Source organism: Vicugna pacos, chromosome 1 (assembly GCF_048564905.1).
Source record: "Vicugna pacos chromosome 1, VicPac4, whole genome shotgun sequence".
Taxonomy (NCBI): domain Eukaryota; kingdom Metazoa; phylum Chordata; class Mammalia; order Artiodactyla; family Camelidae; genus Vicugna; species Vicugna pacos.
In genome coordinates, this window is record NC_132987.1 from 79,204,534 (window position 1) to 79,220,792 (window position 16,259).

At 37.1% G+C, this 16,259-nt stretch overlaps 1 protein-coding gene across 8 annotated transcripts in view; it reads left to right on the forward strand.

The window, feature by feature from the left end:
* The window catches only part of CBLB (Cbl proto-oncogene B), a 258,056-nt gene that overhangs the window by 209,502 nt on the left and 32,295 nt on the right, over positions 1-16,259 (forward strand). For all 8 annotated transcript variants that reach the window (XM_072965889.1, XM_072965884.1, XM_072965902.1 and 5 more), the window contains 3 exons: positions 4,869-5,054; positions 6,564-6,929; positions 13,014-13,108. In XM_072965889.1, coding sequence (XP_072821990.1) covers positions 4,869-5,054; positions 6,564-6,929; positions 13,014-13,108 — 647 coding nt within the window. The remainder of the gene's footprint in view (positions 1-4,868; positions 5,055-6,563; positions 6,930-13,013; positions 13,109-16,259) is intronic.

Here is a 16,259-nt window from a genome sequence, read left to right on the forward strand (position 1 = left end):
CTTTTGACTACTTAGTCCTTTTCTCTAAGGATTTTCTGTTTAAATTGCAACTCTGGATTTCTCTATTCCTTGTGATAGTCATTAGCATCCTATTCTAGGTGCTGAAGAATTCTGTAAATTTTGTCAGAGAGGGAAAGGATGGCATTTATTCATTTCAAGAAGCAAAGGGTTGGGAAAAATTGATGAGAATGTAGACATAAAAGAATCAACTATGGTCTTTAAATTTCTAGAGCCCCGGATTCCAATCTGTTATATGTGCTCATCAACTACCAGGATTAAAGAACTCAAGAGAAATTGTTAGTTAGATAGGCAGGTGTGATGATAATGCAGGCGGGAATCACGGCACCCAGCTTATATATTTTGAAAGGAGCTGAAATGAACAAAGATCATTTATTCTGAAGTTCTGAAAGCAAGTATAGTACTAGGGAAAAAAAGTAAGAATTACCTAAAATCAAGATGAAGGAATGGAATTAGTCAGATCATCTATCCTGTAACTTGAAAGGATGATTCCATAAATGATTTTCTTTGTTTTGCAATAAATTCTGCACAGTTAATACTGTGTCCACATCCTGCTCCCTGTACTTCACTAGTTAATTTTTTCTTAGCTTTCCTTTTCCTTATTCTCACCTGATAAGAGTGGACAGATAGAGATGAAGGAGTGACAAAGAAAGGATTTCATTTAAGGCAGTGGCAACAAAGGTGTGATCATTTTAAGAATGCCGTGATTAATACACTTTTTATTGTGCTAATTAGATTTTATTTATTCATTAGGAGAGTAAAACCAGAAAAGCAGAGGTAAAAACTCTGCCATTAAAAAAAAAAAGAAAAGAAAACAAACTGGGAAAAAATATTTACCACAGCTGAAACAGAAAGAGGTTAACTATGTGATCATATAAAGAGCTCATTCGGATCAGTTGAGGGGTAAACAGAGGAATGTGATGGATGGTGAGACAAAGAGCATAACGTGCGTGAGGCGTTGTGTTAGGCTTCTTTCCTCCTTAGACGTTCAAATAGGAAGGAAAGGAAAATATAATTGGTAATTACTTACAGAAATTAAAAGTAACCTTTCATGTGACCATCTACTAAAAGTGTTTACACACGTTCATGCTTAGCTTTTAAATTTCACCAGCATTAAAAGTTAATGTGCTAAAAATAAACTTACCATATGATACAGCAATCCCACTCCTGGGGTATATCCAGAGAAAACTTTAGTTTAAAAAGGTTCTTGCACCCCAGTGTTCATAGCAGCACTATATACAGTAGCCAAGATACAGAAACAGCCTAAATGTCCATCAACAGATGATTAGATAAAGCATACACGCACGCACACACACACACACACACACACACACAGTGGAATGTTACTCAGCCATAAAAAATAATAAAATAATGCCATTTGTAGCAACATGGATGAACCTGGACATCGTCATTCTAAGTGAAGTAAGCCAGAAAGAGAAAGAAAAATGCAGTTTGAGAAGGGGAGGGTATAGCTCAGCCATAGAGTGCATGCTTAGCATGCATCAGGTCCTGGGTTCAATCCCCAGCACCTCCATTAGAAAAATAAGTAAGTAAACAAACGTAATTACTCCCTTCAAAAAATTAATTAAAATAAAATAAATATTTTTTAAAATGCCATATTATATGTGGAATTTAAAAAAAAAAAAAGACAAGTAGTGAACTTACTTACGGAACAGATCAGACTCACAGACATAGAAAACAGAGAAGTGTGGGAAGGGATAAATTGGGAGTTTGAGATTGCAGATACTAACTCTTGTATATGAAATAGATAAACAGCAAGTTCATACTGTATAGCACAGGAAACCATATTCAGTATCTTGTAACCTCTGGTGAAGAAGAATATGAGAACAGATGTATGTACGTTCCTATGTGACTGAAGTATTGTGCTGTACACTGGAAATTGACACAACATTGTAAACTGACTACTTCAATTTAAAAAATTAAAAAGTTAATGCAGAATTTCAATACCATTGTTGCAGAATTGTTCATAGAGATGGCAAAAATGCTTCAGCAAAGAATAATGCATTATTATCTAAAGGGCACTATTAAATTATCTACTTTTATATGGGAATTTTACTATAATTTAGGAGAGCTCTGGAAAATGAAACAGTTAGACCACATAATCAATAAAGATAAAACACTTTTTGTTTCTTCACATACTAATATGTCCTCCATAAAATTCTTCTAAGCCAGTTTACAGATACTGTGATGCTTCAGAATGAGTTAGATTTTCAGGAGGACAGTATAAAATCATCTTGAGAATATAGTGTGAATTGTTCTAAGCAAGGTGTGCTTCAGATGACCTTCACAGAACTTCAGAGTGTGCTGGTCTTGAAGTTCAAGGTTATTGCTGCACCACGCACAGCGGTTTGGATGTCTGTCCTGAGGATTTTCAGTACACCCTTTCAGTGTCTTAACAACTCACCCATTTCAAATCAAGTCCATCTCATTATTTAAATATACTCGGAATTTGGTAACTGCTTGACTGTTAATAATTAAAGCAGAGGTCAAATTCTCAGGGCAGCGGTGGTCTGTTGGCTCTGTCAGAATTCTCTTTCCTGTTCCAGGTAATTAGGGAAGCAGAGAGACAGCTGTGGGTGAGAAGTGCTTGGAGGAGCACAAGTCTCGTTCAGCAGTCTTTGCATTGTATGCACCTAGCACTGAAAAACTTCTCCACAAGTAACTGAAAGCATGAACTGCTGTGTATTCTCTGTACCTATATGTAAAAATTATTTAGGGTAGGAATTGTGTGGATAGCTTTGCTTCTTGTATCTTTTTTTGTAAAGGATAATAACCAGATCATCAAAGCATTTTTTCATCAGGTAACAGTTTCGCTTGTTCTCAGAGAATGTAATTATCCCTAATGGGAATTGTGGAGAGTTAGATGTCCTGTGACATCCCCTCACTGAATTGCTGTAATACTGTGATGCATGTAGTTTGACACCAGGATTTTTTTTTTTTTCTGTTCTGTCTGTGATCATTTGGGTGTCGGTTTTACTCCATAAGGTTCATATTCATGACCATGTGAGGCTCTGTGACTTTTGGGGTAAAACTGTCATTTTATCAGGAATGACTGGCTGCATTAAAATCAGCTTCTGCGTATAGAGTTTCTGCTTTTTCTCCTTCTGAGTAACAGTTGAATTTTTTTTGCCTTATCACAAGGTAAGAGATATAAAAAAGAATCGGGAAATTAATAAAAAGAAACGGTTCTTTAAATTTACGTGTAAAAGTGTATCTAAATTTACTGATCTACTTTAAGTTATTTGGCCCCTATTGAGACAGACAAAGAATTGACAGTTTAGCAAAGTCATGACAATATTCAGGTATACATGAGGTATGATCTAGAAACTTCTGCTTAGCCACTCAGATTTATTTTTAAAAAGCCTTTACAAGGGGGGAGCGTAAGTCCCCGCTCTTTTAGTGTGGGCTGCACATAATAACTTCCTTGCAAGGAGTCCATTAAGGAAAGGGGGAGGAAAAGTAAGTCCCCTCACAGGGTAGAAACCTTCACAGTTAGTATGTCAGCCAGTTAGTCAAGGTCAGGATCACCAGTGATGCATCATTGATAGCGTGGAAACTTGATGTGATGTGGATCCAGTGTTATTTTACCAACATGGTCTTTCTTTCAAAAACCTGTAACTCCATTCTAATTACCAGAAAACCATCAAACTCCAATTTTAGGAAATCAGGAAAAAACCATACATGATGTAACTAAGTGGACATGAAGACAAACTTTCAGTTAAGGACAGAATGGCTGAATCTTTCTCACTGTTGCTAATAAGGTAGAAATTAAACTGTCAGTTGACACTGACTACTCTTGTAAAAGTGAGTATTGTTAGGGGGAAAATGACTTAAAAATAAGTTTAAAACTCTTTATAAATATTAGCAATTAGGAAACAGATGAATATCAAAACATGCTAGATTAGTGTAGGTATAAAAATTCTCCAAAGAGCTAGGAACTTAGCCTTGAAAAGGAAACTGCCTGATATTTCAGAACAGAATATTGTCTGTCCTAGTGAGACTATCTGACTATAATTAGGATAGCTTTTATATCAATTAGGAATCGGGTTTTGTCACACACAAAAAAAAACCAAACAAAAAACCCAAAAAACTTCAAAAAGTAGAAAGGATTACCTACATAGAGATCAAGGTACTTGTTAATGGTTTTTTGATGCTGTTTTATTTACCAGACAACATGGACTCCCTGTAACGGCATAGAAATAGATCAGGTTTTTAGAAGTGCAAACTTTCCCAGATTTAATTGCTTTTAAAGAACATTTAACTTGAGAATTTCTTTTCCATGTGAAGGCTTGGGGAAAAGTATTTGAGTGTAAAGCTGTTTATTTTAAATACACCAATTTTTTTAAACCCTGTCTGATTTAATTGGTTTGCTGAAAAGTAGATTATGCACCAGGTACATATTTTATATGGAACGAAATGATTTCTAAGTTCTAGAATTTACCATAAACCAGAGACCTAGGAAAACTATAATACAGATAATGAAGAACAATGTGCATTATTGCATTGCGTGTTTCTGGTTTCCTCATAAAACAAAGACAAGTTTCTAGAAGAATACCTGCATTTGATTATCTTTAAGCTACACTTCTGCTGTTCTTTTCCTAGACCCTTCCTACAATACGTAGGAGAAACGAATCCACTTATTCTTTACATAGTACTGCCCTTGAGGGGCAGTGCGAGCGCTTTCCATCTATTAATCAGAGTAAACTGAGTGAGTTTATTTTAACAGATGTTCAACGGCGGATTCATTCTCACAACCACATGTCTCAAGAACTGAAAGGTATACACTTTACCCATCAAATAAATAGCATCGTTCTCCTTTTATGCTCTAGTGCACTGACAGGCAGAACTCCCCCGTCACGTCACCAGGCTCCTCTCCCCTCGCGCAGAGAAGAAAGCCACATCCAGACCCTCTCCAGATCCCACACCTCAGCCTGCCACCAGTGCCGCCTCGCCTGGATCTCATTCAGAAAGGCATAGTTCGGTCTCCCTGTGGCAGCCCAACGGGTTCACCAAAGGTAAATCAGCTTTATCAGGAGCCCAGAGAGTAGTTTTATGTGATGATTATTGATTGCTCGGGTTTTTAAGCTTCCATCACTCATATTTCTTGTGCTCTTGTTTATGAACAACTTTGACGGATCTCTCATTTTGTTTATGGAAATCTACTCTCATATTCCTCACTTTGTTACTGTAAAAGTTACATAATTGTTCAGAGCAAGCACATGTGTATAACAGCCCCCCAATTTGCTAAAATAAACAGTAAAGCAGGTATAGTCACTCTGTAAAATGGATTTAAAAGGTCATTGTATGTATTAAAATAAATTGCATGCTCTCATTAGATAATGTTTTACACTCATTTTCATAGTGTCACGACAAGAAAAATGTTATAGGAGCATATTTGCATAAGGGCTTAAGATTTGATGGATTGTCACCCATGTTTCAAGGTGACTCAGAAGAGGGAATTGTATGTGCTTTTTTATACCTGAAGGAATTAATTACAAAGAGTTTCAGTATTTGCAAAGTAATTACATTACTATTTAGTATTAAAGACATAATTCTGTGAGTAAATCTAAACTCACAGTTTAATTCTGTGCAGATTTTTTCCAGATATTATAAGGATTGTAAATATAAGGTTTTAAACATTAATCCCATTTGGTAATAATGCTTTATGGTCTACAGCTAGTTGGAAGCACAATATTTTAGTTATATTGGCCTTTTCCCCATCATAGTTAAAACTTGGTTTTAGGATCATGTTAAGACTTTTTAGGATGTTATTTAGTCAGAATTATGTAAACAGACAACACGTTCCTTTTTTTCTTTAATATTTTCTAACAACAAAAGCACAAATCATTCATCAGATGAACTATGTAAATGAAAACAGAACCTGTGAAAGTGACATAGATGCAATTCAGGAACTCATACCTTCGTATTTTCACATAAGAATCAGACTGATTTTTAAGAATCCATAAAATTCAAGTAAGGTCTATAAATACTGTTGCTCTATCATTTGTGATTGTTCACTGCTCTGGTAATAACTGGTGAAACATAGCAACTGAGCACACTTGCCCCTTGTCAGTTGCTCTGTCTTGCAGTGGTGAGCACTTTCCAGAGATACTACAAATCAAGTTGATCTTTCAAAGATTAAAACGACAGCTTTGATGGTTTCTGCTGACTCTCTTAAATCATAGAAACATGGAAATATAATGACTCATTATCGTTTTAATGTCAACCAGTGAAAATCACTGTATGATTTTGATCTACCTTTTCCTAAAGTCTTTATAATCCTAACATTTGAGTTTATATATTCTTTTTCTACAAAGAAATCCTAATGAGATATATTGGAGTTTTTCATTAATTTTTAAAATTTTCATTAATTGGTGATAAAGGAAGCTCATTAAAACTTGGCATAGGAATCTAATAAAGCACTACTATGGCTTAGAAAACAAAGGCAGTGATACACCAATCTGGAAGTTCTTTCAGTGCCTGGAATGTCTTTTAATTTTTTTTCCCCTCCTATGTCTCTTTAGTCTTCTCCTTGCATGGTGAGAAAACAAGATAAACCACTCCCAGCACCGCCTCCTCCCTTAAGAGACCCCCCTCCCCCTCCCCCTGAGAGACCGCCCCCAATCCCACCTGACAACAGACTGAGCCGTCACTTCCATCATGTGGAAAGTGTGCCTTCCAGAGACCAGCCGATGCCTCTTGAAGCCTGGTGCCCTCGGGATGTGTTTGGGACAAATCAATCGGTGGGATGTCGACTCCTAGGGGACGGCTCTCCCAAGCCCGGAATCACAGCGAGTTCAAGTGTGAACGGAAGGCACAGCAGAATGGGCTCTGACCCCGTGCTTTTGCGGAAACACAGACGCCATGATTTGCCTTCAGAAGGAGCCAAGGTAGGAAATATGCAAAGCAGAAGCTAAACAGGCTGCAAGTCTCCTGATAGGAGGCAGCGTAGAAGGTCGGGCAGTGCTTCCTTGCCTGGTGTGGTGCTTCCCTGCAGCTGTTTAATTACCTCCAAGTTATAAATAATCAGAAGCTCATTAAAACTTGAACTTAAAAGAAGTCAGGAAGAAGGTCCTAAGTAATGACTTAATTCTAATATGAAGACACCAGACAATTTGCCAGAGATTTATTTCACCTTCCCTTATTTCATCTGCCCCCATTTTTTTCTTATTAATAAGTTGACTGTGGCAGAATCAGCACTGCTTTTTCTTTTTGACTTCTAGTTCTTTCTAGTTTGAAAAAAAAAGCTGTATAATTATAGTATATCATCAATCAGTCATTGGATTTGTTGCCTGGGACAGGACACGTTAGGCAGCCAGGTAAAAATGAACGTGTCATACATAAAAACACCAAGTCCAGCTCATTGTTAACAAAGCAAGCTCTTTCTCCATAAAACTGGAAGAGACTCACACATGTTGAGTTCTAGCAAAAAGGGTATCATCACTGTCATTTATATGTACAGGAAGGAATTGAAGCATCCAGGGAACCAGGGAGGCAGCAGCTAGAAATCACTGTGATTAGAACTCCTGGCAGACCCTGGGCAGAGCAGTCCTGTAAGGTTTTCCAGTATTTGCTTCCATGATAATTTTGACTCAGATCAGCTCATCGCCATCTTCCCTCAGCTGAAGGAGGCGCTTTGCCTCTTTTGAAAACTGATATTAAAGTGTGCCCGTCTCTTCTGACCTTAAGCTATTGTTGTAGGGGAGGATTTTGTTCCTTCAAAATAATGGTTTGTAGTTGGTGAGTTAATCAATAAACAAAGACGTGTGAGCTGTGGCAGGTACTCGGTGTGTGTGCCACGCGTGTGTGCATACATGCCACACGTAGGAAGGTGGGTCAGGAGTGACACTCTGAGGTAGCCAGGGTAGCATGCATTCAGAGCAGAGCGGGGGAGTCGTGGTGGTTTGCCATAGCTCTTTGCTAGTGACTCATCTGGATACCTTCGGTCTCTTATCTGTTATCAGTATGAAGGTCTGTAAAGGTTTTCTCCGGGGTCATCTACATGTGATGTAAATGGAAGCTTTGTGGATGCTAGCAACTTACTACCTCTTTGCTCCCAACTCCACTTACTTCCCTTGCTTTATGAAATGGAATATGGATAGTTTCTAGAATCGTTACCCTTCAAACATCTAAATTCCCAAAACCCTTGATTCTGGAGTAAAACCAGAAATAACAGCTGGACATAGAGTTTCAGAGTAAGTTGGCACAGTTGACATTTTCATTCAAAATAGTTGTCCGTTTTTAAAAATTTAAAAACCAAAATCATCATGTGTCATCTCTTTGAGCCCTGCCTCTCTCCTTTTATTGAGCACAGCTACTGATGGACACTTGGCAAGCGCTCAGTCATGGGGTTGCCTGGTTATTCCAGTTCTTAAGCTGATGATGGTGGAGAGAAGGGTATATTCATGCTGGGGTTGGAGGTGGGCGAGGGGCAGGAGAGGCTTGTAGGTGAGGACATCTGTGATCGACAAGGAGTACGGACAGTCTTTTTCATGTATTTTTCCAACACTAGCCTCAGCCAAAGGTAAAATGTCATTTTCTTGTTTAAAATAGGATTTTTTACTCTTTTAGAAAAGTAATAATTTTCTACAGGTAGATCCTATATTCACAGTAAGGGGGTTTGACAAAGGAGAGGGGAGAAGAGGAAGAGGAAATGATTTAAAAAGAGTCATATTAATGAAGATGGTAAATGTTACAGGGTATTCTCACCCTCCATACCTAGTGTGCAGGTTTTAAAATTTTTTATCATGAGAATAAAAGATATGGGGACTTAGATATTTGGAGGCTGATGTATTAGCTTCACATAACCTATCAGTCTCTCCAAGTGTAAGCAAATACGTTTTTGTGTCACATAGTAACAACTGTTGTTTAGTTGTGTTCTCATTAAACACCTCAAATTAAATATCATCTTCCCATTTTAAAGATAAGAAAGCTTAGGTGAGCACTACAGGCACATCTGGAATACCACAAGGGGAATTCATGGAACTAGACATCCTGTAAGTGGAGTGACGACCCTCTCCCCTTCACCCCCTGTACTCCGTCAGGGCGCCACTTCCCATCATTTGTTAGAACTATTTGGCCTTTTTATTTGCATCTTCACTGGATAAATTGTAAGGGAAGCAAGAGTAAATTAAATTCTAATTCCTCCATTTGCGAATTGTAGAGAGCTCTCAGGAAAAAAGCCCTCAAAGTCATAGTTAAAATAAAGTGTAAGAATTTTCTGTGACTTTCACTTACTCCCTTTTCTCTTCCCCCTCCCACCTAGCATAATCAGATTAGCTAAGGTCATACTTTACTTTCAATACAAACCTGCAAGCTAACAGTTACCAGGTTTATTTATCTTGTTTTATTTTACTGGTAATAGATTTCTTTCCTATAGGACTGTTTCCCTTCTCTGAAATTCTAGCCACATTATTGACCTGTTCACTTAATAAATATTTTATTGGCTAGATATTGTTATTGTTGATTTGTTTGTTTTAAGTATCTGAGGTGAAAATATTTACGCTAGAGTGTTTTCAGATATCATTGGAAACTTGAAATGTATCTCCTTATATCTAGATACTAACACTGTGTCCAACTGTATTTGTTCCTCTTGAAAGATTAAGAATGCTGCTGTTTCTTATGTGATAAAACCTATCTCTGACTTGTCATGTTACTTCTGGAGACATTGTTCTAAAATAACCCTGCATACAATAATCTGTTGAAGATGTTGCCAGATAAATAGGTCAAATGAGTCCAATTTTTGAGATTGTGGCTTTTGTTCTTTCGGTGGAGAGGCACATGTTTAGATGAATGACCTTAAACTTATCTATAAATTTCAGGGGCGCTCTTCCAGAAAATAAGCCCTCTGTGTACACTGGTTTCATTTCTAATCTAATGTTGTTGAAGGATAAATTACAGCGATATTTTTAGTATGGTGTATGTGTGGCTTCACACGTGCGGGATGAGGAAAAGGGGTTGTGTTCGGGATTTTGTACATGAAAAAGGTTTTTCTTAATTGTGCTAAGATTATTACAATAGTATTTGTTTTCCCTACATCTCAAGGGTCCCAAAATGCTTTAACCTTAATTTCTAGACACTATTGAATCACAAGAAAACATTTCCAACTTAAAATTTGGATAAAATGCTATCTTGAGGCATGTAGAAAAATACTAATCTTGGACAACCTAGAGTTTATAATACATTATATGGTATCTCAGATTATACTTCTTCCACAAGTCTAAATTTCCCTTAATGTATTTTTATTACTTCAACCTCTTTCAGTTAAATGAGTATTGAGGATGTTCAAGGTACTGTGGTGAATACAAAATGAGTAAAGCACAGTCTAGCAAGGGTAAGACACATATACGATTAACTAAGAGACAAGGCATAGGAGAAGCATCTGGAAGATACAATGTGGGATCTGCATGGGAGAAAAGACATTCTACTTGAGATGCAGGGTAAAAGAAGAAATAAAGAAAGCTTTGTGCAGGAGGGTCACTGGCTATAAACATTAAAAGGTTGGCAGGTGTTCTTTTGTAGATATGACCAGAAGGAGGAGTAGGGAGGTGGGGAGATACGGACGGGGCAGGGAGCCGGCTGAGGACAGACTGTGGGGCACACAGAGAGAGTAAACTCGGTGGGTGAAACTATGGCAAGGCAAACTGAAAGCAGTTAAGGAATGTGTCACACACTAAGTTATCTCTAGTGTGGTAGACAGATGAGAGCTTTTAAAGCTTTTTGGCAGCAGAGTGGTAGGACCAGAATATTCAAGTTGGTAGTATTTCCTGTGGAACTGTGGTAAATTTGGGACAGCGAGCTAGGAAGGCAGAAGAAAAAATGTTGCTTTCGTTGAGGGTTCAGTGTGCACTGCTTCAGTTGCTACTGTCAGTCTGCACATTTGAGGTTGTTTTTCCCTATTTGCAGACAGGCTTTTCAGATTTCCAGAGAACGGAAAAGATTTATTTTTAGCTCAGAAAGTTGTGACTTAGTGCGTGCCCTCAGGTAATGGCAGGTGAAATGATTTTAGGTTTAATGAAATGGGTGCAGGTGGGAACATGGAGTTCAGAACGAGATAATGTTAAATCTTGTCGTCCAGCCACTTTGGATGAGCAGAAATATGAACATCACTTTAGTACCAGCATATTTAGGTCCTTTACTGTTTGCACACATGTATAATGTAAGCCAGTCAGCAGTCAATATTCATTCAAGCCCTACTTTGTGTAAAGCATTGAAGGAATGTCCTATAAAATGAAGAAATCAGAGTCTATCCAGAAAGAGACTCATGTAGAACTAATACAACAGAAACTATTATCCCTGTATCTCCCTTTTACTTTATGACTGCTGACATTTTATTAGGTATCAAAGTATATTAGATACGTGCTCATAATAAAATAAATAATTGCATATAATACCCATGTTACATTTTCCAAAATGAATTTTAAATGTATTTGTGTCAGAAACATCAAGGAGATTTGATTGCAGAAATGTTACTTTGTATCCATTTCAGCACCATGCACAGGACTCCAAATAAGGACGACTTTTTATGCCCCATTATCACAATGAGCATTTGTGGTTTGATACATGTATTTGTTGGTTGAAAGGGATTCTTTTATGTTAAAGGTTTTCTTGAACTTTACAGTAATTAATATCTACATAGAAATTTCTTCTCTCCAACAAAGTTCAAAAAAATCTGTCTTGTTCTCTTATTTGGTCCTTAGTCAGAAACCTAAGATAAAATTAAGAATATCTTTTTGTCATAGTGTGTCTGTAGTGTATTGTATCTAATGAGGGGAGACTGAAAAAGAACTCAGAGCTATAGCATAGGACTGATCTTTTGAGTGAAACTAATGCTAAAAAATTTATATTGTGTAGCTTTGAAATACAAACATTGACATATTTCAGATGTATTTTTTAAACATGTTTCTTTTCTTATTTTAAGTTGATAGAGAAGGATACAGCTTTTTCACTGTGCATTCTAAAGCTTCAACACCGTTTTAGAACTATGGTGGGCGGTGGCAGGGAAGAAATTGGCAGGTCATTGATTGGGTTATGTAGGACTATTAAAGTTGTATTTCATCCTTTTTGCCCCAAATTGGCCCCCAGCTTTTAAATATGAACTAATAAGAGTTTGGAAAAGAACTTCATGATAAAACTCTAATGATTACTTAAAGGTCTTTAAATCTGTTTAATTTTTTCTTGTAAATATGTCTTGGCAAAGTTACTCTCTTTTTTTTCTTTTAAACTGCTTCAATTTAAGTCATTGGATTGGTAAAGAGCAGTTGTTCAGACAGTTACAGTTCCTGTAATGTAACTGAGCAACCTGAATCAGAATTTCCGAATTCTGAATAACTAGACACTGGCTCTCTGTGGTACCTTAGGAGCAAGGTAACAGTTTTGATTTGTGTTGTTCACACATTAAAAATTGTATTTAAAATTGCCTGCATTTAGAAGGCTGGACCAGGTCTCTAGTTACCAGTAGTGCTGAAGCTTCAACCTTGAAAGAACAAAGGCATTTCTGATTGTACTCATGTTCTGTTTTGTTGAGAAGTTTGCAAATGTTCTCTTTAATCTCAGGGAGACACAATTCAGAACAGTTACATTTGGGAGGGATTGAAATAAGAATCACACCGGTGCTGGTTTTTCTTTACTGAATCCTTACGGAGAACACTAATTTTTCAATAAAAACTGATCATGTTTGGGGACTTCTGCTATTCATTTATTTAGCTGTCTCTATCTGATTTATAGAAATTACAGCATTTCCTCTCAATATGTTTAAGAACCATGTTGCATTTTTTTCACGTAACTTGGTACTACTTTGGGTGGTGGTGAATAATCACTAGAGTGCTCCTAACTCCTAAGTAAATGCTGTATTTCACTTGTTTAAATAAACAAGTTATATATTCTTTTCACAATTATAGGTTGTCTAAGAGCTGCTGTTGTTTTAAGGTCCCCCAAGAATTAAATTCTAAACTAACCCTTTGATTTCCTTTCAGGTCTTTTCCAATGGTCACCTGGGGAGTGAAGAGTATGACGTTCCTCCCCGACTTTCTCCTCCCCCTCCAGCTGCCACCCTTCTCCCCAGCATCAAGTAAGTTGTATTGAATTTAGAGATTATTTTTCCGTGCGTAGAGATGTTGTAAGTAGTGGTTTTGAGCGTCTCAGGGCGGAAAGTACAGGGTGACTAGCAATGCATCGGTGGGCATGATCCAGCTGGATTTAGAAAGTAAAGCACCGGAAATCAAAATCCTTTCTGATTCTTTGCTGCTAACTACAGCATTGAAGAGATTTCCCGACATGCTAAGATCGCTTTCTCTCTGTTGCTTTACATGCTAAGTCCTCCCAGCATCCAAGACGAAGCTCAAGTAGGGCCATGAGCTCTCCGTCCAATTCACCTCTCTTCCTCAGAGGTGTCATGTCTGTCCCAAATACCCAGTTTGACATCATAAAATCATCTCCTCCAGTCTTCTCATCTCTCACATCCATTCAGCCACTAAAATCCTGTTGACTTTTAAAGTTTTTTTTATATATAGCTAATCTTCCCTATTGCCCTGGTTTTGCCTCATAACTGGACAACTGAAAGAGCTTTGTACCTGATCATATGCTATGATCTCAGAATTAATATCGATGGATTATAAAGCTAGAAAAACGAGTTAACCGAGGTGTCTCACTTGAAAATGGGGCACAAGAGGCACGTCAGACAAGTGCTGTTATCTGCCCACATCAAACCAGGGTGAAGCCGAGTCTCCTAATTCCCATTTTCCTCCTCTTTGTATTAAATCAAGCTGCCTGTCTTTCCTCCAGTATAGCTAGTTCACATACCTGATGTAATTTAAATTCTGCTTTCTGGCCACTTTCCTACTCAAAACCCAGCATTGTTCTTTCCTGCCTTCTAAATTAATTCTGTGCTCTCCTGCTATCAGTAAGATCCACAGAATTTTACTCAACTAAAATATCGTTCAGTGATTCCTAATGCTTTCCCTCCAGCCCTGTCTTGATTTTTTCCCCCTCTGGTTTTGTGAGTCTTTCATGCTATTGCCTCCTGTGCACCACTTTTCAGAATCTTTATTCTAGAGATCCATGTCTCAGGCTCTGTTTCTTTATAAAATCTTCTGTGACTTCAGTCGTAATGGTTCTCCTTCCTCCTCCTAGAGTTTATTTTGTACACATTTAATTATGCACTTTGTGCTACTGTTTTCTAATATTAAAGTGCCTCTCCACATTAAAAAGATAAGATTTTTAGGGTAAAACCCTTTTCTTATCAACTCTGATTCTCCCTTAACACCTTACTTTGTTAGCTGTTTAGTGAATATACTGAGAATACCTGGTTGCTTGGTTGGTTGACTTCATTATCTGCTAAGATCCCCTTTTCTAGTTGAAAGTCTTAGAGCACCTTCACTCCTTCCTCTGCTGGTCACTGAACGCAAGAGAATGAGAAGCTGAATACCAGCTTCCAAGAAATTTACAATCTGCTTTAAAATAGTTAGCATACTTGAAATTATAAGAGAACATTATACAGTAAGTTGTATGAGTCTGCCTTGTTAGTTTTTATATAAGCTTGGAGGAATGGCTGTTAAAGACTTGGTAAGTCAAGGATGTTGTATAGAGAGGATGGAAATTTCCTGAGTCATGGAGGATGGGCACAATTGGGGAAAGGTGTGCATGAGAAAAAAGCAAGAGTGTGAAATTGGACATCATTTAGGGAACAGGGGAAACTAAGCTAGTTGGACAGTTCTCCAGTGGCCACTTTTCTTGGTGCTGCTGGATATGTAGCAGACATAGAAGTTAGAGGCAAATGCACATACTCTGTGTAGTAGGCTCTACATCAGTGATAACATGATGCTGTAGCCTCGCATGAATTCTGGATATATGTGTAATATAATTAAAACATCTAAGCTGCATTACCTCTGATTCAGAGAACATCCGAAAATGAAGTAAATGAAATCTTGCTAATTAGAGATAAAAATTTTACATTCTGTCTGTTAAATTCATATTGGCAAGTGGGGTAAGAAGCAGGGGTTACAGTTCGCTTCATTCATAGTTAATATTTTAAGTGCTTAATTCTGTAAATAAAGAACAAAAAAATGCATAGAAAGATGCATTTTATTGATATTTTCCTAATACTTAAGCTTATATATGCATGTGGATGTACTTTCTCCTCATTTACTCTTGATTTTTTGCCTCAGAAACAATGCAGTTGCTTTGCTTAACCAGAGAAATACTTTAACAGTGAATTGGTAACAGCAAATTAGTTTTCTGTTTTGCACTGCACATTAATAGTTAACAATACAAGTGTTGGCTTTTAACGGCCTGTTTTTTTGGTTTTTGGTTTTTTTATTGACATATAGTCAGTTACAGTGTGTCCGTTTCTGGTGTGCAGCACAGTGTCCCAGGCACGTATATACATACACACACACATATATTTGTTTTCATATTTTTTCATTAAAGCTTATTATAAGATACTGAATATAGTTCCCTGTGCTATACAGAAGAAATTTATTTCTTATCTATTTTATATGTTAATGGCATGTTTATCTCTCCATTTTATTTTTTATTTTGCCATATAGGTAGCAGTTGTTTATTGTAGAAAATATGGCAAATATATAAAAAGGAAAAAATTAAATATGAGCATATACATACTGCAAATATCAGTGCCTGGAGTTTTAACATTTTGACATTTTTTCATTTTAGATTTGTTATGTGATTTAGATTACATTGTAGAGATAATTTCATGCCTTCCTTTGTTGCTTAATATTTTAATCATTTTTCTTAATCATTTATGCTGCACTGTATTTATTATGAAACCAGCACGTAATTGTGAACATTAAAATAAAATCACATTTGGTCCCAGATGTTACTCCAGCATTAAGTATTTGTCTGTCTTTGAAAAAGGTACTGCCTTAGGTTTCACTTTTTCCATCTGTTTATCTTAAATGATCTCTAAAATCTTTTTGAGCTTCAACTTTTTAGGTTCCATATATGTTATTTTAAGGGGCTGTCATCCTTAGTGTTAATTATATATGAAGTACTTGGAAACTTAAATGTTCATTTATAGTTGGTTGGTTGCATACCATTTCTGAAGCCAGTGTAAGTTGGATTCCTGCTGAGTTTGCTTTGATTTTGATGTCTTGTCTACCTCAGCTTCATTAGAGTGTTTAACCAGAGTACAGTGAGTAAAGACACTGAGCTCTGTAGGGGCACAGAATAGTCTTAGCAAAATGTCACTCAGTGAAATAGGGATA